At 43.8% G+C, this 25,255-nt stretch overlaps 1 protein-coding gene across 1 annotated transcript in view; it reads right to left on the bottom strand.

The window, feature by feature from the left end:
* EPB41L4B (erythrocyte membrane protein band 4.1 like 4B) overlaps positions 1-25,255 on the bottom strand; it is a 152,446-nt gene that overhangs the window by 46,458 nt on the left and 80,733 nt on the right. The window contains 1 exon segment of the mRNA XM_026456265.1: positions 1,366-1,589. Coding sequence (XP_026312050.1) covers positions 1,366-1,589 — 224 coding nt within the window.

Below are 25,255 nucleotides of genomic sequence, written 5' to 3'. Positions count from 1 at the left end.
CTCCTGCCTCAGCCTCCCGAGTAGCTGGGACTACAGGCGCCCGCCATCCCGCCCAGCTAGTTTTTTGTATTTTTTTTAGTAGAGACGGGGTTTCACCGTGTAGACCAGGATGGTCTCGATCTCCTGACCTCGTGATCCACCGGTCTCGGCCTCCCAAAGTGCTGGGATTACAGGCTTGAGCCACCGCGCCCGGCCCAAAGTGAGTTTCTAGAAAAATAAAATAACTGACATGCAGAATCAAAGCCCATATTTTTATTAGATTTAAAAGATATAAACTCATTCTATCATATTGCTAACAATATTTCTGGGCTGGGTACGGTGGCTCATGCCTATAATCCCAGAACTTTCAGAGGCTGAAGCAGGAGTGTTGCTTAAGCCCAAGAGTTCAAGACCATCCTGGGCAACATGGCAAGACCCTGTCATAAAATAAAATGATAAAATTTCTGATTGCTCACTCTCTATTTTTGTAACTTCTCTTTCTGAGACCCATAACAGTGGACAGATTGGATCTAGCTGATACCACTTTGCTGTCCAAATTGAAATGTCAAAAATGGGATAGAATGAGTTTTTCTATAATGAAGAAAGTAGAAAGTGCAGTCACCACTTCCCTCCCCTCTTTCTCTTTTCCATTGCTCAAGCCAGTGCTGGGTACTGCAGAGGCAGACAACTGCTAAGAAACGAGGTGGAGGCCGGGTGCCGTGGCTCATGCCTGTAATCCCAGCACTTTGGGATTTTTTTCCTTCAGCTCTTCTGTAAGGCACTAATGTATACATAAGAGTGGAACTCTCATGACTTAATCACTTTTCAAAAGCCTTCACTTCTTGACCAGGTGTGGTGGCTCACACTTGTAATTCTAGCACTTTGGGAGGTGGGTGGATCACCTGAGGTCAGGAGTTTGAGACCAGCCTGGCCAACATAGTGAAACCCCATCTCTACTAAAAGTACAAAAATTAGCTGGGTGTGGTGGCACATGCCTATAATCTCAGCTACTCAGGAGGCTGAGGCAGGAGAATTGCTTGAACCTGGGAAGGGGAGGTTGCAGTGAGCTGAGATTGTGCCACTGCACTCCAGCCTGGGTGACAGAGCCAGACTCCATCAGAAAAGAAAACACAAAAAAAAGAAAGGATGTGGAGAACTGTGACCCTGTGATGAAATTGGAGTTTACTGGTAAGCCATAATCCCTAAAGTGCTTCTACTCAGATGCATAAGGCTCTTGTCTACTCTGGCCCAAACCTGGTAGCCCAGCATAACATGACCACCATTGTGTGCTGCACCACAAGGGTCTGTCTTAAGAATCTAGGGAAGTCTCATGGCCGGCAGCATTGCTCCCCCTTCTCCTGCCTTGCCCCCTCCATGCCTACTCACTTGTAAGGGACTTGCTGCTGGAGTTTGGGGACCTCAGAGGTCCCTCTTTGTTCTCCAGGGTCAGTGAGAGGCTGTAGTTTGAGTGGTGCTGGTGCTGATGCTGGTGCTGGTGCTGGTGGTGATGCCTTCCTGAAGGTGCGGTGAGGAACGGCGTGCCCCCATTCTCCTCAATGCCGAAAGGTAATCGGTCTGAGCTGCTGAGCACTGGGGAAGGGAGCGGGTAGCTGTGGAGGGTGAGTGACACAGTCAGGATTTAGAAAAGCAGAATGCCTTGCAAGTCCTCTGTGTACTTTCAAATATGTTTTCTAGGCATTAAACACTGAAAGAAATAAATTCAATAAATAGATCCATAGTTTTTATAAAGTATGTACAACGGTAATATTATACTTAAAGAAAAAGAACAAAGTAGAAGTTTGTATATATCAGAGACTTTAAATCTTGTACCTTAAAGAAGTATTTGAAATTAAATGAAATAACATTTATTTCTTTTTTAAAAAAGCATTCTCTAAATGAGAGGAAGAGGTAAAAACAATAATAAAAATCATTAGTAAATAATCCTATGACAAGATCATAATGCAAAGTAGAAGTCTTGGGGTCACTTTCTCTTCCTCTCTGTCACCCACAACATGCAGAAATCTCCAGTTAACATCACTGCTACATCTTTTTCTTGAGACAGGGTCTTTCTGTGTTGCCCAGCTGGAGTGCAATGGTGCAAACACAGCTCACTGTGGCCTCAAGCTCCCAGGCTCAAGTGATTCTTCCACCTCAGCCTCCCAGGCAGCTGGGACCACAGGGATACGCCACCATGCCTGGCTAATTTTTAAAATTTCTTGTAGAGACAAGATCTCGCTATGTTGCCCAGGCTGGCCTCAAACTCCTAGGCTCAAGTGGTCCACCCTCCTGGGCTTCCCAAACTGCTGGGATTACAGGTGTGAGCCACTATGCCCAGCTTACAACATCTTTTAATTCCAATGGATCACCTCCTTTTTTTTAAAACTAAGATTGCCCCATTTGAAGGCCATGTCATCTTCCACCCAGACTCTTGTAACATTCCTGCTGGCCCTCCCCGTCTCTGCTTGTTCCTTTAGTCCATCCTCCACAGAGTAATTGCCAGAGTGCTATTCTAATTACATTCCAGACCACAGTCTCCTTCCTCAAGGAGCTTGAATATATCTCTAATACTAATAATTCCTTTTTTTTTTCTTAAGGCAGTGTCTCAGTCTGTTGTTGCCCAGGCTAGAACAGTGGTGCTATCTCAGCTCACTGCAACCTCCACCTCCCGGGTTCAAGCAATTCTCATGCCTCAGCCTCCTGAGTAGCTGGGATTACAGGTGTACACCACCACACCTAGCTAATTTTTGTATTTTTAGTAGAGACAGGGTTTCAGCATGTCGGCTAGGTTGGTTTCGAACTCCTGATCTGAAGTGATCTGCCCGCCTCAGCCTCCCAAAGTGCTGGGATTACAGGCGTGTGTCACCGCACCCAGCCTAATACTAATAATTCTTAACCACTTTAAGACAGAAACCCCTTTGGAAATCTGGCGAATACCACGAACCTTCCCTACACCAACAAGCAACATTCTACATCCAATATCAGGTCCTCTAGAGCCTCTCCATGGACCCAGGTGAAGAGCCCTGGCTTAAAGGATAAAAGCCACAATCCTTTATGTGGCACTGACAGCCCCCACCTCCCCACAATCTTGTCCCATTCTCTTTTCAGCCTCATCTCCTGATATGTTCTTCTACTTCACACCCTAACTCCTTCCCATCCTGATGCCTCTCACTTCTTGGTGCCTCCTGGAGTCCTTCCTCATCTGTCAACCCGGTGAAAATACCCCTTCTTCCAGGAAGACTTCCAGCCTTCAAGACCCAGATAAAGATCCCTTCCTCCTACTCCCCGGCAGGGCAAACCCCTTTTTCTGCATCATTCCCATGGTTCAGATCTCTACTGCCCACTCTTTCACTCTGCCTTCAAGGAACTCACACTCCAGAGTAGGAAGCTCTGTGATTCAGTCACTTACAATCATACTAGAACAAACTGCTAAGAAAATGCAGAAGTGGAAGCAATCAGTTCTCCTGGGGGAAGGTGTTTGTAAGGGAAAAAGCATTGGGAGGAAGACAGTTCAGTTTTGCTGGACAATTCCTGAAACAGAATCTTCTTTCTTATAGGAAGCCCCATTCCTTGGGTTTGTATGGGATTGACATTTCCTCCTCAGGGGCGGGCCTGAGACTTGAGTCTGGCCAATCAGAGTCCTGCATCCTTCTCAGGCGCGTGTTCTGGAATGTCCCCAATTAGGGACAATCAGAGTTTTCCCTAACATTTAACACACGAAAACTGAAAGAAAGGTTCTCTCTTTCTTTGTGACAGGCAAGCAGAGCCTTATTGTGACTTTTGTGTGCCACAAGCCCTTTTGCCTTTGTCCATTTTCTTTCTTTTCTTTTTTTTTTTTTTTTTTTTTTTGAGATGGCGTCTCTGTCGCCCAGGCTGGAGTGCAGTGGTGCGATCGCAGCTCGCTGCAAACTCCGCCTCCTGGATTCACGCCATTCTCCTGCCTCAGCCTCCCGAGTAGCTGGGACTACAGGCCACGCCCGGCTAATTTTTTGTATTTTTAGTAGAGATGGGGTTTCACCGTGTTAGCCAGGATGGTCTTGATCTCCTGAGCTCATGATCCACCCGCTTCGGCTTCTCAAAGCGCTAGGATTACAGGCGTGAGCCACCGTGCCCGGCCGCCTTTGTCCGTTTTCTATAAAAATTAACTAAAAATTAAATTTCACAATTGTATAAAAGTAAATATGTTAACACATATTAAAACATTTTCTTTAACTGAAAATCCATTTTTTTCTTATTTTAAAAAATATTTAAAATCTTTTTGTGAGTCCCTGAAAGTATTGTGAGCCTAAGTATTGTGTGCCTGCTGCGTGTAATGGGTAAGCTGGCTCTGGCTGTAAGGATGATGTAAGTTGGTGCTCTTTGTGAGTGTCTTTTTTGGACACAGAGTAGTAGGTCCAGTGAGACTGAGGCCGATGCACAAAGAAAGACAAGATGAGCAGAGGTTAGAGATAGTCAGAGAGAGAAGAAACTTAATGGTATAGAATTTAGTTCCTGGTTCCAGCCACACTTGAAACTGGCATTACCACAGAACTTTTCAATTATAAGGTCCAGTAAATGCCTTTATTTATTTATTGCTTGAAGTAGCTGGATTTTTCCAATTAATAACCCACATGCTCAAAATCAGAGGTGGTGTGTTATTTTGTCATTGTTTTTTTGTGTGTAGAATTTCTTTTAGGTAAAAAAGGTAGAAACAGCTATTCCAGGCCTAAGGAATAGTATGAGCAAAGGAAGGGTGGTTGAAAGAGCAGGATGTCTGGATAAGAGAATTGAGGAGGGAAGTAACAGGAGGGGAGACTAAGACAGGCTGGGGCTAGTTATGAAGGGCTTAGAGTGCCTGGTTATCAAGGAAAGGGCTTAAGCAAGGGAGTTACATTTCGGAGAGTTTGTTTTGAGCGCTATGTGGAAGAGGCTGGTGGGGGAGAGACTCCAGTGTCTCTCTGTTAGGAGACTGCCGCTGGGCGGGATCTAGACTAACCTGGTGGATGGAGTGAAGTGAACTGCCTTCTGGGATATTTTGAAGCTGTATAAGCGGGGCTTGCAGACCTGTCACTTGGGGACATTGGGAGGAGGTGTCATTGAGGACTCTGTTGCAGATGCATAAGATAGTCCAGAAGAAATGGCACTATTTGTCCCCTACATTGTCCCATGAGCTGCATATCTGACTCATCTTGGCTGTCTCCTGGAGACTTTGCTCAAGGACGGTTCTGTGTGCATGCATGCATGTGTGTGCACATGTGTGTGTGCACGTTGTGTGTGCGTGCATGCGTGTGTGTGTAAGAATGTGGAAGAAGGCACAATTTTGGCTTCTGGGAATCATGATCCCTCCTCGCCTCTCCAGCCTGAAACGCAATCAGAGTATCCACCCTCTTCATGCCCCATGGAGGCAGCAAAAAGTGCCCTGAGTTGGAGTGGAAAAACCTGGGCTCAAGTCTTAGTTATATCCCTATTTTGCAAGAGAAGCTTGGGCAGTCACTCTGAGCCTCCAATCCCTCAATTGTAACGTGAGTTGGGTTAAGTGATTTCTGGGCACATTTCTGGATCTGAGAATCATCCTTTCTCCCAACTGTTTATCCAGTACTTGCTGTATGTCTCAGGTACTGTGCTAGCTATTTTACAGAAAAGTTCCCTTTTTAAAACATAGAGACCTTTACCTGTTATATAGTAGGTGTTCCATAAATATTTGGTGGAAGGAAGAAGGGAGGGGAGGGAGGGGGAGGAAGGAAGAATGAAAGATTAATGAAGTTGTGCAGCTGCGATTTGACAACAGGTCTGTGGACCCCAAAGTCTGTTAATATTATTTTTCCTGTCTTGCAAATATGTTGAAAATAATATCTGTCCTAAGGAGCTGCAGAGACTGGGAGCTTAGAGCAGAGAAAATTCCCCTTTGCTTGGAAGGACTGGAGAGGGCTTCCCAACTGAGGGGCTCATCTTCCACCCTGCCCTTCTTCCTTGCTGCCACCAGTCTATTAAAGGTCTGACATTATCATTGTCTAGATGGGAGGGGCAAATCAGAGAAACATCAAAAGGAAAAGATAGGCATACTAGCTGGATTTGAGAAAGGGAGAACATGGAGACATGGAAGGGTCAGAAAACTCCAAATTTTTTTAGCTTAGAGGACCAGGCAAATGGCATGTCATTAATAGAAAAAAATGAGGTGGAGAATGAGAGCTGCTTTGAGCAGAGAAAATTATGATCGAGCATCACATGGGTAACAAAGAGTGTGAGAATGAACACCCAAAGGGAAAGATGTCTTGTAGCAGAGATCTGGCGTACATTCAGGGCTGGAGGTGGAGTTGGAAAGCTTTGAGTAAGAGTTCCTGAGGGATGGCAGATAGATATCATCTGTCATGCCAGCTCCAATTGATTCTCACTCTCTGCTTGGAGTGCAAGATTCAGAAGGAGTCTGAGGTTGTGCCCAGCACAGGGGGAAAGAGTGCTGTGATTGATTATTGATGTCTGCCATGGACTTGGAGGAGCACAGTGGTATCATGCATTTGTCTTTCCAAGTTAAAAGTGAGTGGTATTTAAAACTTTTTTATTTCAAGGAAACCCAGAGTGAAGAGTTAAACAGTAAAAAGATATATATGCAGGGAGTGAGAAAGTGCATTTCATAACATGTCAAATAAAATATGCATGTGTGACCTTCATCTTATAGCTACTTTGGAGAGAGGCAGAGAAAGAAACAAATGAAAAGAGAAATAGATGAGGGTCAGAGAAGCTGCCTGAAGCTGCCTGAATCTGCTCAGGTCAAAGGTCTTTCGAAGAGCAAAAGTTCCCAAGCAAGCAGTAGAATGACCTGGGTGCTTTCTCAGCTCACACGCCTGGGGGATCATCCTGAAGATTTTAACATGGAGAAGTTTTGTGGGGTTGCTCATGGCTTCATGGATTGTGCCCTGCGGAACTCCTGGAGATGCCACTCACAGACTACAATGTAAGTGACATTCACTAGGTTGTGCATCTTCCCTCTTCATAGGGACCTCAGAGATCAAGCCCACCCTAGAAGGTCCAGCAGTACTCAGGGACCTTGGCTAAGGCCCAGGAGATGAGGCCAGCTGCACACTCGCCATCCCCAGAGATTGAGGTTCATGAGACTCCTGGCATTCTGGAAAGGAGGTCCCACATCCTGGTTTTCAGGGTGGGTGACAGAGGACAGATGTAGGCTTCAGTCTCTGCTTTCATGAGCTGGCAGTTGAAATCTAGTGTGGAAGAAGAGGCTGCTATGTGCCTAGCACTGTGCTAGGCGCTTTAATGGTTAATTTTCAGCTTTCCTGCAAGGAAGCTGCTGGTGCCCCTTCTCTTCCCTTTTCTCAGGGGAAGACCCACTTCCCATTTGGCCTCCAACTCCAGAAAAGCTAGTGTTCCTACTGTGGCCTAGTCATAAGAGACTTTATTGCTTGCAGAACAAGTGAGGTTACAGGGGCTCTTCCAGCTCTGCCTAATCCCATATGTACCCCCAAGCAGAGGCTCTCCTCTCCCTGATCCTGGACTGCCAGACTACCAAACATGTGGTGTTCAGTCAATATTGTTGCATGCTGGGCCGGGCTTGATGGCTCACACCTGTACTTCTAGCACTTTGGGAGGCCAAGGCAGGAGGATTGCTTGGGCCCAGGAGTTCGAGACTGGGCAACATAGGGTGATCCCATTTCTACAACAACAAAAAACCCAGCATGGTGGCACACACCTGTGGTCCTGCCTATGCAGGAGGCTGAGGTGGAGAACTGCTTGAGCCTGGGAGGTCCAGGCTGCAGTGTGATCAAGATTGAGCCACTGTATTCCAGCTTAGGCAACAGAGTGGGACCCTGTCTCAAAAAAAAAATTGTTGCATATGGCATAATGGTATCCTCTGGAATCCACCGTCAGAACTGTGACCAGTGCTGGGCATGGCTTTCTCTCAGAAACAAGGCTGAGGGCCAAGTGCTCCAACAAGCCAATCACAGACTCTACAGCTCTGCCCCACTCTGAGTGACATGGGCTTTCCGGGGGAGCCCTGGGGATCTAATCCTGGTTAAAAAATCACTAGGGGGAGGCCAGGCACGGTGGGTCACACCTGTAATCCCAGCACTTTAGGAGGCTGAGGGAGGTGGATCACTTGAGGTCAGGAGTTTGAGACCAGCTTGGCCAACATGGCGAAGCCCCGTCTCTACTAAAAACACAAAAATTAGCCAGGTGTGGTGGTGGGCACCTGTAATCCCAGCTATTCTGGAGGCTGAAGCATGAGAATCACTTGAACCCAGGAGGTAGAGGTTGCAGTGAGCCGAGATTGTGCCACTGCACTCCAGCCTTGGTGACAGAAGGAGCCTCTGTCTCAAAAATAAAATAAAATAAAATAACCAGGGGAAAACTCCTATACACTGCTGGAGAGAATGCAAAATAGTGCAGCCAGTTTGAAAAACAGCTTGGCAGTTCCTCAAAAAGTTGAACATTAGTTACCATATGACTGAGTGAGCCTACTTGTAGTATAAGCCCAAGAGAAATGAAAACATGCAAAAACTGACATGTGAATGTTCATAGCAGCATTATTCATAAGAGCCAACAGGTAGAAACACCCCAAATATCCATCAACTGATGAATGGATAGACAGAACATGGTCTATCCATACAAAAGAATATTATTCAGCCACAAAAGGAAATGAAATATTGAGCAGGCCATGACATGGATAAACTTTGAAAACATGATATGCTACATGAAAGAAGTCAGACACAAAAAGGCCAAGTATTATAGGATTCTATTTATATAAAACATCTAGAATAGGCAAATACATAGAGATAGAAAGTGGATTACCGGCTACCTAGGAATAGGGAGGATGGCGGGCAGAGGGAAGGGGGAGTGACTGCTAATGGGTGTGAAGTTTCTTCTAGGGGTGATGAAAATGTTCTAAAATTATATTGCAGTGATGGTTGCACAACTTGGTGAAAATACTAAAAAACATTAAGTTGTACAATTGATGTGTATCTTAATAAAGCTGATAAAAATATCACAAGGAGAGGTTTTGAAAAGTATCAATGCCCAGGCCCTTCCCCAGACTAATTACACCATAATCTATCTCTAAATCCAATGTGTGGCCAGGACTGAGAACCACTGCTATAGTAATCCAACCTCCTCATTTTGCATATGGGGGGATGGGGGCTCGCTATGGGGAGGGAGGTGACCAGGTCACACAGCAGGTACCTGCCTGATCCTGGGACACAGTCCAGGACTCCTGCCTCTCTGCTCGCTGCCTCAAGTGCTGCCCATCTGCTGCCTCTTCCCATCTGTCTTGGCTTCTATTTAAGGCAGCAAGTGCACTCATCAGGAAAATCCAAGTCCTCCTCAGAACCCCCCAGCTAAGACATCCTTGTGTATGTATCTTGTCTTCCCAGCCACATAGTTAACTCTGTAGGAACAGAGACTGTCACATCACATGTTTTTGTGTCCTCCACTGTGCTAAGAAAAGCACTAAGCACATAGCAGGTGCTCAACTAACACTGGTTAGATGGAGAACAAAATGAAATATCAGTGCATTTGGTATGCATTTGAGGGCCAACTCTTGTGCCTGGTACTGTGCCATGCACAAGGGTAAAGACAAATGAGATGTTATCTTTGTCCTGTATTAGTCCGTTTTCACGCTGCTGATAAAGACATATCCGAGACTGGGCAATTTACAAAAGAAAGAGGTTTGATACATTCACAGTTTCACGTGGCTGGAGAGGCCTCACAATCATGGTGGAAGGTGAAAGGTATGTCTCACATGGTGGTAGACAAGAGAGAAGGAGAGCCAAATGAAAGGAGAAACTCTTATAAAACCATCAGATCTCGTGAGACTTATTCACTACCACAAGAACAGTATGGGGGAAGCTGCCCCCTGATTCAATTATCTCTCACCAGGTCCCTTCCACAACTCTTGGGAATTGTGGGAGCTACAATTCGAGAAGAGATTTGGGCGAGGACACAGCCAAACCATATCAGCCTTCAAAGAGCTCACTGCTGCCTTGATACATGGGATAGGGGTGCCCAACCCAACTGGAACCAACAAGGAAGACTTCCTGGGGTAGTGATGCTTGAAGCAGGTCCTGGGTCCTGAAGGATGATGGCAGTGGCTGGGGGAGGGACTGCACAGGGCGGTCTGGGCAGAGGGCACCGCATGTGCTAAGGCCTGGAGTTGGCAATGCATGCTCACTGATGAGGGGACTTGCCTGAGTTCCATGTTGGCATGAGAGTGAACTTTCAGCTTTTATTTTTCACTTTTGGATTATGAACTCATCAGGAGTTTATGTGTATGTTGTGAAGTCCTAACTTTTTCTGAAATGGAGAGCCAGTTGTTCCAAGATCACCCAAAGAATCATTCACCCTTGCCCCACGAAGTTGCGATGCCATCTTCATATGTATCCGCCTCTTTCCTGAGTGCTCTCAGATCCTTTCTTTGCTCCCCTGCGACTTACTCTGTTTACAGGAAACTTTACTGCTCAGGCTCCCTGTCCTCTGGCTTTTACATAGGTTTGGCCAATGGGAGGCACTGATATGGACTGGAGGGTGAACACAGGAGACAAGTCAGGGTATTTCTCCCTCATTTCTTCATGCCTCTGGTGATGTTTCCAAAAGCAGCCATGAGTTCTCTGCGGCTCCAGCTCCCGCTAGACTGGCTTCCTGCTGCCTTAGCTCCTGGGTGCTAGAATACTGCCTTTGTCCCTCCAGCTCTAGGAGTGATAAGCAGGTTCTCGTTGTTGCTAATTTCTAGGTTGCCTCGCTGTCCAATTAAGTTTTTTAGTTTTTGCAGCCTTTGTATAACCAATTCCCTGAATTAAATTCCCTCTGTAAGAAGTGCCTAGAGTAGTTTCAGTTTTCTGGATTGCCCATGACTTGTAGACAATATAAACCTGTTTTTGGATTCTTCATATTTTTTTGTTTTGTGACAGACACGGTTTCCCTCTGTTGCCCGGGCGAGAGTGCAGTGGCACAATCACAGCTCACTGCAGCCTTGAATTCCTGGGCTTAAGCAATCCTCTTATCTCAGCTTCCCGAGTGCCTACAACTACAGGTGTGCACTACCACACCTGGCTAATTTTTCATTTCTTTTGTAGAGACAGGGTCTCATCATGTTGCCCAGGCTGGTCTCAGCTTCCAGCCTTAAGCAATCCTCCCACTTCTCATCTTAAAGCGCTGGTATTACAGGCATGAGCCTCTGTGCCCGGCCTCTTCATACTTGTATTGTTCTACTTATCTAACCCTGTATCAGACTGTCTTAATTACTTTTGTTTTAATATATACATGTATATGTGACATTATAAATCTTATTCCCTTTCTCACATCATTTTTCTTTTTTTTTCCTTAGCTGTTATCACGTGCCTAGTCTTCCAGATTCCTTTTGTGATGGTAACTTGAATTCTTGAATTCCAGAATTCAAGTTACTTCCAGAAAATCCCACCGGAATTCTGATTCAAAGCATTACATATTATGGATTAATTTGAAAGAATATATTCATAAGGAAAATATTTCTCTCCATTTACTCAGATCTTTTAAAATGTCCTGCAGTTAGAATTTTTAAACTTTTTCATTAAGGTATAGAGCATAACTTTATTCCTAGGTATTTTTCAGTTTTGTCATAATTGAAAATGAGATCTTATTAATTATTACATATCCCATAATTTTTTTTTTTTTTTAGACGGAGTCTCGCTCTGTCATCAGGCTGGGGTGCAGTGGTGTGATCTTAGCTCACTGCAACCTCCGCCTCCTGGATTCAAGCAATTCTCCTGCCTCAGCCTCCTGAGTAGCTTGGACTACAGGCGTGCACTACCATGCCCAGCTAATTTTTGTATTTTTAGTAGAGACGGGGTTTCACCATGTTGGTCTCGATCTCTTGACCTTGTGATCTGCCCACCTCGCCTCCCAAAGTGCTGGGATTACAGGTGTGAGCCACCGTGCTTGGCCCATATCCCCTAATTTTTAATGACTAGATAGATATACAAAGCTGCTGACTTTAGGATATTTCTGCCTCTGACCACTTTGCACAACTCTTATTGGTTGGAATTCACTTGGATTTTAAGAAGAGAATCACATGAATTTTGTTTCTTCCTCTCTCCAGTAGTTATTCCTAATTTTGTTTCCTTGGCTTATTCCATTGTTAAGGTCTCCAGAATAATACTGAATATCAGCAGCTTTCCTTGTCTTATTTCTGAAGTTTATATATTATCTAGTGTTTCACCATTAAATGTCAGTTTCTGACAAATTCTACTTACCAGGTTAGACGGTCCTTCTACTCTTAGCTTACTACAAGTCTTGAAAGATTAGCACGACTTATTCTCTGCAAATCTGTGCTGTTCCTAAGTGAACACTGCTTCCTTTACTAAGTGCTTATAAAAGACTCTGTTCTTAAACTGTCCTCGGTATTGCAATCCAGCTTATCAGTCTAGTTTCTGGAATTCATTTTCCAAAAAAACTGTCCATCTACTTATCTAGCATTTTCCCAAGACTTTTTCAGAGGTACTGATGCTGACTCAGCAATGACACGTGGAAATTTTCTCAGTGTTTTGGGAGACTATTTTTCTGAGCCTAAAGACTTGAGCTAATCAAAAAGCAGTAAAATATTTCCTGACTATGCTTTCTGTTATCTTGGACTTCAATTTTCTTCTGTTTGTTCTCTTCACTCTCTGCAGTTAGCATAGTGACTAGCTTCCTTGTTGAAAAAGAAAAAAATTGAGTAGCTTTGCTTCTGCCAGTTAGTCTCACGTACCATCCTCAAAACTGGGTGTCATTAAATTGCTCATCTTTTTGTTCCAACCGAAGTGAGCATCTACACAACTTTGGAGTCCTTAAAGAAAGTTCTGTGCCCCTTTGTTTTTGATCATATGTTCCACCTTCCTCCTCTTTAAAATACTATTACAGGCTGGGCGCAGTGGCTCAAGCCTGTAATCCCAGCACTTTGGGAGGCCGAGGCAGGCAGATCACGAGGTCAGGAGATCGAGACCATCCTGGCTAACACAGTGAAACCCCGTCTCTACTAAAAATACAAAAAACTAGCCGGGCGAGGTGGCGGGCGCCTGTAGTCCCAGCTACTCGGGAGGCTGAGGCAGGAGAATGGCATAAACCCAGGAGGCGGAGCTTGCAGTGAGCCGAGATCACGCCACTGCACTCCAGCCTGGGTGACAGAGCAAGACTCCGTCTCAAAAAAAAAATAAAATACTATTATAAATTGTGGGTTCATCTGAGAGGCCTGTAAAGCCTTTCTCTTTCAGATTATTTTTGCTTTCTAAATTCACAGCCCATGTAAAAATATTCCCTTTTAAGTCTATTTTCTTTGACATTTTGAAATTGGATTTTCTAAACAGTAAAATATATATGTTGTGATTATTTCACATTGCATACTTGTTTCAAAACATCTCATATACCCCATAAATATATACACCTAATATATACCCACAAAAAAATAATTTTAAAAAAGAGTATCAACAACAAGAAAAAGAATATGTGGAGAATTAAGCCCTGGATTTCACTCATTTCGTGTTAATGATTCTGAGATGTCAGGGTTTTTTTCTTCCATGGATCTTGTTACTTACGCATTTCCAATGCACTCTTCCTTGCTGACCAGAAGTTACAACAGTAATATCTGCTGTGTTTCTTCTACCTCCTAAGCAACCAAATCATCAGCCAGTCAGGCCAAGAAATCAACAGATTCCACGCCTTTAACAGAATGCCCATGTCTGGATGGTCAAGAAGTCCTCCATAGGTATGGTGCCAGCTGATGCAGTAGGAAATGCAATAAATATCCCCTATCCAAAGTCCCCTGTATCTCATCTGGATTGCTCAGTGCACACATATCAAGTGCTGCCTGAACTCAGACTTACTCATGAGCTGTTTATGTCACGTGTCTTAACTCCAAGTTGGGGTTTCTGGCAGCGGGATCAGTGTATATGTAGCCCAAAGAGCAGACTCACGGTAGCACACAAGTTCTCCACACACCTTCTGGAGGAGCTGGTTGGGACAAACTAGTTCCTATTTTACTTTTAGCCTCAATGGGGACAATTCCATATTCCTAATTAGAACTAACACATCAGGGATAAGCTGACAAGACCTCAGTAGAGCTTTCCAACTGGTAAGTCTCAGAAGGGTTGCAAGTGGGCTGAACCATTTATTCTCCTTGGAGTAAGTGGACAGGACATGGGGAGCCTGGAGCTTCAAGCAGGCTTGTCTGCCTGTCCCAGCATGCTATACATCACTTTCTATGTGTACCAAGGACAAGAAAAAGTCAGGAAGCACTGCCACTAGTCCATACCCAGTCCATTCGCCCGGAACTGTGGCTCTCCAACTGGGACTCTCTTAGCAGAATTCACTCACGTAGTGTGTTTTTACAGCAGATGGTGTCAGCCAGAATCATACCTCCTGACTGAACACCAGTGCATTAATCATGCTCTTTAAATATTCACAGAGGAAAAAGGCCCAAAAGCTAACATTTTTGAGTACCCGGTTAACTTAATCTTCCAACAACCATTTGAAGAAAGGACAATTATTATTATCTTCATTTTATACGTAAAGAAAGAGGAGCAGAAAGACCAAGGAGCCTTCCTCAAGTCACATAGCTAGTAAATGGCAGAGCTGGGATTCGAACCCAGGTAACCTGGGCTCTCTGAATTGCTAGGCAATATTACTTCGCCATGTGTTTGAAAGGAGCAATCTAACGACAAAAAAGGAACACGCATTGGCACTTAGCTTTGGCTTTGCTGCTGTTTGCCTTTGTGACCTTAGGTAACTCACTTTACTTATCTGGGTGGCAGACACTGCATTTTTGGACATTAAGCATTCGTATGCCAGGAACTACAGCTCAATGACATAATTTGATCTGTGCCATGTCCGACTGAGAGATGAGAGAAAGTACAATTTACTCATTCTGGTTTCCCAGATAGCTGTCGCTTATTTCAATTTTAATTTGGTAGAGACTAAACAGACTGACACATTGTTACATGTTCTTATTGAATTCAGGGAAAGCATACTATTTGGCAGCCAAGTACAGTATGTATTTGAAACACTGTACTTTTTTCATAATGGATTTTCAAAGAAAATTGTATCGACATCTTAGAAGTGTGATACATTATGAATGTTGCATCTATTAGGGATGATTTCTTACAGCAACTTAGTGGTCTTATTTATAAAAAAAAAAAAAAGTCTAGTGAGAAGGTTGACTCTACTTCATCTTTCTCTTCAGAAAAGTTCAAAATTGGCCACACGTGGTGGCTCACGCCTATAATTTCAACACTTTGGGAGGCCAATACAGGTGGATCACCTGAGGTCAGGAGTTTGAGACCAGCCTGGCCAACAATCAGGGTGAAACTCCATCTCTACCAAAAATACAAAATTAGCCAGGTGTAGTGGTGCACACCTGTAGTCCCAGCTACCCAGGAAAATGAGGTAGGAGAATTGCTTGAATCTGGGAGGTGGAGGTTGCAGGGGGCCGAGATTGCACCATTGCCCTCCAGCCTGGGTGACGAGGGAAACTCCGTCTCAAAAAAAAAAAAAAGAAAAGGTCAAAATTGCATTTTTTGGGGGGTGTAGTTTAGATTCCTTTACAGAGACTAATTGGCACAAAACGTTTTCAATTTGTATTTCTTTCAAGAAATGTTCCAAACAATGAACTTTGCAAGCAATTCTGGTGTTAGCACAGTTGATGTATGAACCCATGCTAGATGGGGAGCTCTTGATCTGATGATGATTAGCTATCTGGAGCCAAAGATGGCATCTTCTGTGACATACCAGCACTGCAGAGAAGCACAGCAGATGTTTATTCACTTAGTTTTAGTGAATTACATTTTAATTCTCCTTAGGTAATTTATCAAATACCTATTCATAAAAGTTTCACTTGGGTCATGAATTCCCTACTTGTTCCTAACTACATTATGTAGTCTCTGCAAAACTGCAGAGTAACATCCCACATCCTAAGGAGTGACAAGAGCCTTTGGGGTTCAGTAGTTCCCGGGTCTGAGTCCTGTGTGAGGTAGGACAGGATATGTGCTTCCATCTTTGAGTCTCAAATTTTCTTTTGCCCAACAACTATCAAATGATTTCAATAAATAGGTGTAAGCAGGTCCTGACATTTTTCTTCCAGAAAGGCTGTTTTGTTGTGATGCTATTCTTGCTAGGTTTTGCAGTGTCTTCCTCATTGTGTGTGTGTGCCTTCACAGGCGTCATGTGTGTGCATTCCAGAGAATTACTATTTCCTAAGTTGGTCTTTGCTCAGAGGCTCATGACCAAGTTTATTCAATATTTTTCTTAAGTAAAAAAAAAATACAAATATAGTCATTTTCCCTTACAATAGTCACTTCTAATAAGCCGAACTTTCCCATCTGGGTTTCTTTCTTTCTTTTTGACGGAGGATCGCTCTGTTGCCCAGGCTGGATGCGGTGGTGCGATCTCGGCTCACTGCAACCTCTGCCTCCCAGGTTCAAGTGATTTTCCTGCCTCAGACTCCGAGTAGTTGGGATTACAGGTGTGTGCCACCATGCCTGGCTAATTTTTGTATTTTTAGTAGAGACGGAGTTTCACTACGCTGGCCAGGCTGGTCTCAAACTCTTGGCCTCAAATGATCTGCCCCACCTCGGCCTCCCAAAGTGCTGGGATTACAGGCATGAGCCACTGTGCCTGGTCACTTCTGGGTTTCTCACAAAAAAATTTTTTTTTTTTTTTTTTTTTGCCTCTCAATTCTGTGTTCCTCTGCCTTTATTCTTTGTTTTTTCAGGCGGCAAAAGCATTAACAGACTTGCCCCTAACTACTTCTTTAAATACATCCTCAAACGGTATTATATGAACCCCCAAAGGGACAGTAAGACAAAATAATCATTGTCACGAAAGCTCAGCTGTGAGTGTAAAATACTGTCCACATAGCAGATTCTTTGTCATCCTATGCACCCTGACAGAGCTACGGCAGACTCAGGAATAAGCTGGGAAGTGTTATTTTTCCACTCCCCAGACGCCATCCGGCTCACTGAATGAATGAAATTAAAACATTATTCATCCCGGAATGTAGTTCGGGTTAGATGAATAAGATGCATAATCTGTTAAGAGTAGGTTTTAGACATTCTAATTGCACAAGACACCAGTGTGAGCCAGAGTTGGAGCTGAACACTGGGTACGTGTTTCTAGGGTAATACAGATGAGGATTAATTTATTTTGGTATTCGTTAGTGCTTAAAAATCTCATCAAATGATCCTCTCTCTGTTCCCCAATTCTTGCAGGTTTTTCAGAAGCTTCTATTATGAACATTCTTAGTTCATAATAAGCCTCCGAAGTTGTAACACTGATACGAATTTTAAGGGCTTGGTGGTTTAATTGCCTTTAATACAGTGTCCATTATTCAGCCAGGGAATGAAGCTGGTTGAGCATTAGCATAGCAACACCTCTTGCTTTTGAGGTCTCAGTGCAGAACGTGGATGTTTAAACCATTCACCATTCAGTAGGGGACGATTAGCTCTAGGTTTCTGTGGGTTTCTTATAACATGAGCCTACAGGGATGTTCCTCTAATTATTCTAATCCTTTTTTAGTGGATGGCCTAGACTACAGCAGTTTTAATATTTTAAATTCTGCAGCCTTTCATCCAATAAAACCACAGGTGACTCTTGGGATGTGGCTGTAATTTTAGATCCAATATATTGGAATTTTAATTGTAACTAGAAGTACATCCATCCTTCCTTGGTCAATGCACCAGGGAAATTCATGATGTCTGGGTGGGTATCTAAGACGCCTGAGTGGGAAGTTCTCAATACTCTCCCAAACAGGAAAGGAAACACAGATATTAGAAATCAATTCCTTTACCTTTGCTATCTTTATGTTGCCCACATTCCCTTTTTCGGCTCTGCAGGGCAGTATCATGCTGATTGTTACCTGAATTTCTGGAAACCTACTTTTTTTTTTTTTTTTTTGAGACGGAGAGTTGCTCTTGTCACCCAGGCTGGAGTACAGTGGTATGATTTAGGCTCACTGCCGCCTCCACCTCCCGGGTTCAAGCGATTCTCCTGTCTCAGACTCCTGAGTAGCCGGGGTTATAGGCATGCACCACCAGGTCCAGCTAATTGTTTGCATTTTTAGTAGAGATGAGGTTTTGCCATGTTGGCCAGGCTGATCTTGAACTCCTGACCTCAGGTGATCCACCCACCTCGGCTTCCCAAAGTGCTAGGATTACAGGCGTGAGCCACCACACTTGGCCTGGAAACCTACTTTCAAAAAAATGTCTGGTAAATATCAACTCATTCAAGCCTTTCCTTTCTTCACTATTATAAATACTAAGATGACATGGTTAATTGTACTTCATCAGCCTGATCTTTATTAACGAGCATGACTCAAGAATAGGGGTTTCAGATGGTTCACAGAAAACATGTAACAAACGGTGTTTAGAAAGACGAAAAGGTGCATAGCCTTGTTCATAGAGAAATGTAATTAAAACAGAAATTCTGGATTTTACCTATCAGACTAAGTTAAAAAAAAAAAAAAAAAAAAGCTAGCAAAGGCTATGATTTGCTTCCTGTGAGGTCACAGAGACACTGTCATAATTGCTGGGGGTGCCTGTAGGCTGGGGGGAGTATAAACAGGTGGAATATATTTGGAGAGAAATTTCATTAGACAATATCCAACTTAAATATGCACATACCTTTCGACCAGGATGCTACTTCGAGGGAATTTATTCTACAGGTAGATTTGTTCAAGTGCACAAACACAAGGTACAAGAATGGCAGCACCACTGTAACTTGAGGGAGTTGATGCAGCTTAAACGTCCATCAATATTGATTGGTAAAATAAATATATGCTCTTTATACATGGAGTAGCTCTAGATTGACAAAGAGAAATGCTAACAATGTTTGCTTCCAAGGAAAACTAGGGAATAAGAAGATGGAAAGGAAAAGTAACTTCCAGTTATTTGTGTCTGAATTTTTACTACTGTTTGTATTACCTATCTTAAAAAAGGCACTAGGCCAGGTGCAGTGGCTCTCCCCTATAATCCCAGTATTTGGGGAGGCCAAGGCAAGAGGATCGTTTGAGCCAGGAATTGAGACCAGCCTGTGCAACATGGCAAGACCCCATCTCTACAAATTTTTTAAAAAATGTAGCCAAGCATGGTGGTGCATGCCAGCTACTCAGGAGGCTGAAGTGGGGGGATCACTTGAGCCCCGGAGGTCGAGGCTGCAGTGGGCCATGACTGCACCACTGCACTCCAGCCTGGGTGACAGAGACTGTGCCTCAAAAAAAAAAAAAAAAAAAAAAGACAGACAAAATGGCAACAAAGCACAGTGGTTCCCTTTTATTACTAACTTTCCACTCAGTCTCCTAATAGTTAAAATCTTCCTCCAATTCATCTAAAATGAAATCCCAAATTAGACAAGGAGGGAATGGAGCAGACGCTCTGTTTCAATTCTCCAAGCCTCTGAGTCCCAATTGTACCAACAGAATGGACTCTCAGCCATCTCACCAATTCTTTACTCTATGCCAATTCTGCCATGTGCAGATGGGAAAGCATTGTCCACATTCTGCCTGGACAGTTATTTCCTAGTATTCTCAGACAGAAATACATTTCTATTTCTTTTTTCTTTCCTCAAAAGATCCCCCTGGTGTTTCTGCTCTGAGTTTGTTAGTTTCAAAGGGACATGTCTTTATATATGTGTTAATGCTCTTCTGTCTGATCTTTCCTTTGGCACCAAATACCCCTTTCCCTTGCTAAACTTAGAATATACATCTCAAGCCATCAATCTGTTAGATATATCATTTCTTGAACTAGACTTTATTATTATTATTTTTTTAGATGGAGTCTCACATTGTCACCCAGGCTGGAGTGCAAAGGCCTGATCTTAGCTCACTGCAACCTCTGCCTCCCCGGTTCAAGCCATTCTCCTGCCTCAGTCTCCCAAGTAGCTGGGACTACATGCATATGCCACCCCGCCCGGCTAGTTTTTGCATTTTTAGTGGAGACGGGGTTTCACCACGTTGGCCAGGCCGGTCACGAACTCCTGACCTTGAATGATCCACCCGCCTCAGCCTCCCAAAGTGTGGGATTACAGGTGTGATTCACCATGCCCGGCCTTGAGCTATTTTGAATCTCTTTGGCCTGTTTCCGTCCACATGCACAGCTACGACCTTACATCTCACAACCCACTAAAACTTTTTACCAGCTAGCGTCAAACACTGCGCTGCGCAAAACATCTTTTCTATGTCATGTCATTTATTGATAATTCTCTTATCAGTGAGATGTTGGTAAATTCCATCTGGGGATGAGGAAAATGAGGTGTCCAGAAGAAACTAGTCAAAGGTCCCATGGCTAGTAAGTGGCAAAGCTGGGATTCAAACCGTGTGAGATTCCAAAGCTTCCACACTTCACCTAATCAGGCAACTACGGGGCTCTTCTCCCTTGAAAAACCAGACCACCACACTGTGGACCCTTTAATCCTTCTCTCATCTGGCTGGCAACGTCTTGCCATTTTACTTCTGCAAACTTCCACCTGTTTCCCAATCATGGGCTCCAGTCTTAGCCCAGGTGCTTAGACTGGTGTATACACACGCCCTGTCCTGCAACGGCTGGAATTCACTAGTCCCTTGCTTCTGAAGTGGGGAGGGAGGGCAAGAACACAGACTTGGTTTGATAGATTGTAGGGGACAGGTTCATGATGACATTAAAGCCATATAAAGAACCAGTAGAATGCTCACATTCTCCTGCTTCACCTTGGGCCTAAGGAAATGCAAAGCTTTGCTGAGCAGACAGATCTAGTTACTTATTATGATGCTTCTATCCATTGACTTAACATCATGACTATTAAAAAAAAAAAAAAAAAAAAAAAAGAGTTGACCTCTACTGAAGAGTTAAAATCGAGGCATTATAATAATAAGGATGAACACACAAGCAGAGAAGTAGCTTTGCTTTCCCAAAGAGAAAAGCAAACCTGGACTGCCCACCTCAGACTGTCCTGGGCTGTTAAAATGCAGGGTCTGGGGTCTTACCACTGCCCATTTAGAATGCAGCAATCTATATTTTTAGTAAGTTGTCCAAGCCATTCTTTGGCTCCCTAATTTTGGGAGAAGTGGGCCTATTTGCAGAACTATTGAGGATTTCTTTTGCTAAGGCTGAGCTGATTGTCCATTTCACGTTTGTCTTTTGATATCCCCAGAGTTTCTTAAAATGTGCCATTTCTCACGTGCAAGGGACCTTTAACAGTGACTTGCTTTTTCTCTCCGCCCCCTTACGCTTCGCCTCTGCATCTGTCCACTGCTTCCTGTAGCGAGACAGTGGAAGCAAATCACCCTGGACCAAATTAGGGTATTTTCCTGGTACGTTTGGAAGACTTGGTCAGCCAGGGAATTGATTTAGAACTCTAAGTTTGAGAAATATTGATCCGAAGGGATCAATATGGCTGTTCAGGGAGTTCTTTGAAGAGCTAAGATTTTAAAGGACTAGTTAAAAGCTGTAAAGTCAAGGGCAACAAAAAGGCTCTGTCATTACTTGTGTTCAGAGCGGGACAGAGGAGGCCGGAGTCACTGACCTGGAAGGATGGTGCAATATTAACAGGCAAGAAGGACTAAGGGGAATTCCCACACTGTCCTTATTCCTCCGTCTTTGTGGCTAAAGAGAACCACCTTCAGTTCAAATGGTAGACCAATAAATGAAATAGGCAAAAGGGTTTTGAAGACCAAGGTAATTAATTAGCTGGCAGGATTCAGAGATTTCTGGCATGAATTACATCAATCAAATGACAACTGTCAGTACACTGTTGGATGTTTTGAGGGACCACAGAAACATGAATAGATGATAAACCAGTACATACCTGAGCTTCACAATGTAAAAGTTAATTCCATTAATTATGGAATAGTGAGTATGGCTTTATTGTCAAGTAATATTCCAGAAGACATTGTTCATTTGTGAGCTCTTCGGAAGGAAGTCCATAGAGTGGATCGTCTCAAATAAGCAGTGGTTCATTAAGAATAATGTCCAATCACTGCTTCTTTGAAAATGGGACCACTGCTGAATGATGCCTGTGTGGACAGGATTTTTAGACTCGGGGAGGGGTGGTAAGGTGTGGGAGAGGGCGACTAGACCACTGGAGGGGTGTGTGTGGGGAGAAGGCAGTAAACAGCGTTATTAGATCACAGGTGATGGAGATGAACAAGGTTACCAGCCCTGGTGTGTGTGTGGGAGGTATGGACAGTTTTGATTGGTGGTGGTGATGGTGAAGGGAACATGGTTACCAGGCCACACTGGTGGGGGTGTATGGACAGTGAGCTACCTACCGGTGTGGTGGTAATGCAGATGGACAGGGGTTACTCGATGGCTGGAGGGAGTGGACGGGTTTCTGGGTGAGCAATTCGACTTCAGTGGAGTGAACTATTCAACATTATCTAGCAGTCTCATGGAGAGGTGGATCCCCAGGGTTGCAAATGGTGGGATGAAAGGTGAGAGACAAGAGAGCACAGTGGTTGAGATCACAGGCTCTGGAATACAGGCTGCTTGGTTAAACTCTAAGCCTGAGCTTCCTATGTAGGAAAAAGAGGATATTACCCATCTCACAGAATGGTCAGGAAGTGAAGTAACACATGCAGAATGCAAGGCCTAGCATGAGATGACCAGCCCCTATATGTTAGTGCAGATCAATGTCTACCTACTGGGGGTTTCCAACGTCACGTGGCTGGACTTTCTTCTGCCCTGTACAGCATGATACCAATGCCTCAAATGAGAACACAGTTGACACACTGAGTAATATTCAGATGGTGAAACTGAATCTAGAAGTCACATGGTGGTCAATGTCCTACGCACAGTACGATGCCCCCATACTGGATAAGGTTGTTCAGGTATCTTCAGACCAGCCCAGAGATGATGTGTTACTGCCTGTTATCTGGTTAGACATCGCCTTTCAAATCAATGTGGAATAATCCATTTGCTGAGCAGACATTCGTGGAGCACCTGCTCTGTCAGGTGCTGGGGAACAAAGGCAAGTAAGACACAAAGCTCAGGCTGGTGCAGTGTACAGGTTCCAGGATGAGATAAACAAAAGAGCCTATTTTAATACAAAGCTGTAAGTGCGACGTTGCTATAGATGGGGGTAGAAAGGGAGGGGGTTATTACTGGAACACAGAAATTAACCCAGTTTGCAGAGGTGGGGCCGTCAGACAGTCCCTAGGAGAAGATGTCTGGGCAGAGGCAGACATTGAGCAGGAGTTAGGGGAAGGGACAGGAGTGACAAAATTCTAGGCAGAAGGAACAGTATTTGCAAAGGCATAGATGTGAGTAACAGCAGGGTGTGGTGCATGCCAGGAACCACAAGCAATTTGGCTTTGAAGAATTTTCAACAGTAGGGTGAGAGATGGGGGATATATGCTAGAGCAAGAGGATGGAGACACAAGAGTGGGGAATTCCACAGAGAGGTCATTGGACTTCATCCTCAGGGTAATGGCAAGCACTGCAATGGCACAGGCCAACGTGTTTTAGAAAGACCACTCTAGTGACTGGGAGGAGCATGAGCTTGTCAGGAGCAACTGGAGTCAGGGAGATCAGGAAGGGCACCTCTGAGCCAGAGAAAAGATGCTCCTGTGGGATCCATGTCAGTAAGAAGAGAGAGGAAAGCCTAAGTATGAATACCAAGGCAGAGGTGAACAGACCTAGGCACTGTTATGGGTGGCAACAGGGAGAACAGCTGTACATGATATATACATTCTTACTGTGGGTAAAAAAGTGAATTCAGGCAGAAGAAAAGTTTTGTGGGAGGAGGGTAAAAGATGACCAATTTGATCTTTGATAGGTGGAGTTTGAGGTGTACACAGGATACCCAAGTTGAAATGTCAGTCCAAAAGTTCACAGGACAGTCTGGGTTACAGAAGATGGTTTCCGAGTCTACAGCGTTATAAAATCAGGACAGAACGAGAAGACCTGGGTAGGCTGTGGTGAAAACAGCAGTGAGCAGAAGAAAGACCTTTAGACAACATCAAAATGTAATGACAGAAAAGGAGGCTGTTAAGACTGAACTGGTCAACTGCAGTAGAGAAAGGTCCACTAAGTTAAGGAATGAAAAGTGTATACTTCATTTAACAATCAGGATGTCATAAGTATGCATACTGGTGAGCCTTCTTGGTTGCAGACAACTGAAACCACTCAAGTTACTTTAAGCAGAGAGGTATTTATTAGAGGGTATCAGATGGCATACACAATTTCCAGGAGCCCACAGATAAGGGTTTGGATGCCTTCCTGCCAGGAAGAGCACAAATTGCCAGGACAAACATCCACCTTTGCAGGACTATTACTGGGGAAATCCCACTGCCACCACTTCTCTCTATTCTGCACCTGTGATAGGCAGGACAACCTTCGCCAGAGTTGCCCCAGATGAAGAAAGGCATCAGCTGCTGTGCCTGTAAGAGCCACTCTTGCCAAGAGCAGCCTCATTCTAAGATGATCTTGCTCCACCCACCTAACTGAATGCTCACCTTCAGACTTCCAAAAGCCACCTGTTCTGTTACCGAGGTCATTCACAAATGAGACTTCTGCATAGCAATAAGAATCAATAAAAAAAAAATGAAGATGGAGTCAAAAAAAAGCAAGAATAATCTTTATTCCTTGGAAACACATTTGTAAAAATGCTATCAGTAAGATGAAAAGATTCCGAACACATTTATTTGTATGCAGCACATACACTGAGGATCAGAACGTCTGCTAAAACGGAATACACCTGTAAACAAATACCTTAGGGACAGTTTATAGGCGGTCAGCTCCACTGTGCAAGGTACGCAGCTGATACCTTCTTGCTGAATAGATTTTTGCGGTAGCCAAAAAAGATCAGATTTTAGTAACAAAAGATCTCAAAGGATGTCAAACATTTTTTAGAGGGCCTAACATGGGCAAAATTACAATTACATACATAAAAATGGCACAAGAATCAACTGATTTCACAGAAATACTAATAAAACATTTCAGGTCTATTATTAAGAGAAAAAAATGTTTGACTCAGGGCTTGAAACGGGGGAAATAAATATTTTGGTACAAGCTTTAACCTAAAAGACAACATACTGATTTCTGGGTCTACCAACAGACTAGGGCAACACCCATCTCATCCTACTCTACAGAATGTTTTGGCACAACTTCAAGAAAACCTTATATGCTTTCATTTGAGCCATAAATGATCCTGACTGCACGTTGCTTTTTAAGAGTGAAGTCTAGGGTAAAAACCAATCCCCTAATTCTGACAGCGTGTATTCACAATTATGTCTTCTGAAATCATGCAAGTTAGCAGCACCAATCATTAAGACATTAAAAATTATTCTCATACTTGAGCAGCAAATTCTATCAAAACAAATGCT

Source organism: Piliocolobus tephrosceles, chromosome 14 (genome assembly GCF_002776525.5).
Source record: "Piliocolobus tephrosceles isolate RC106 chromosome 14, ASM277652v3, whole genome shotgun sequence".
In the NCBI taxonomy this organism is placed as follows: Eukaryota; Metazoa; Chordata; class Mammalia; order Primates; family Cercopithecidae; genus Piliocolobus; species Piliocolobus tephrosceles.
The sequence above is the reverse complement of the archived record's forward strand: the minus strand, read 5'-3'. Positions and strand labels throughout refer to the sequence as shown.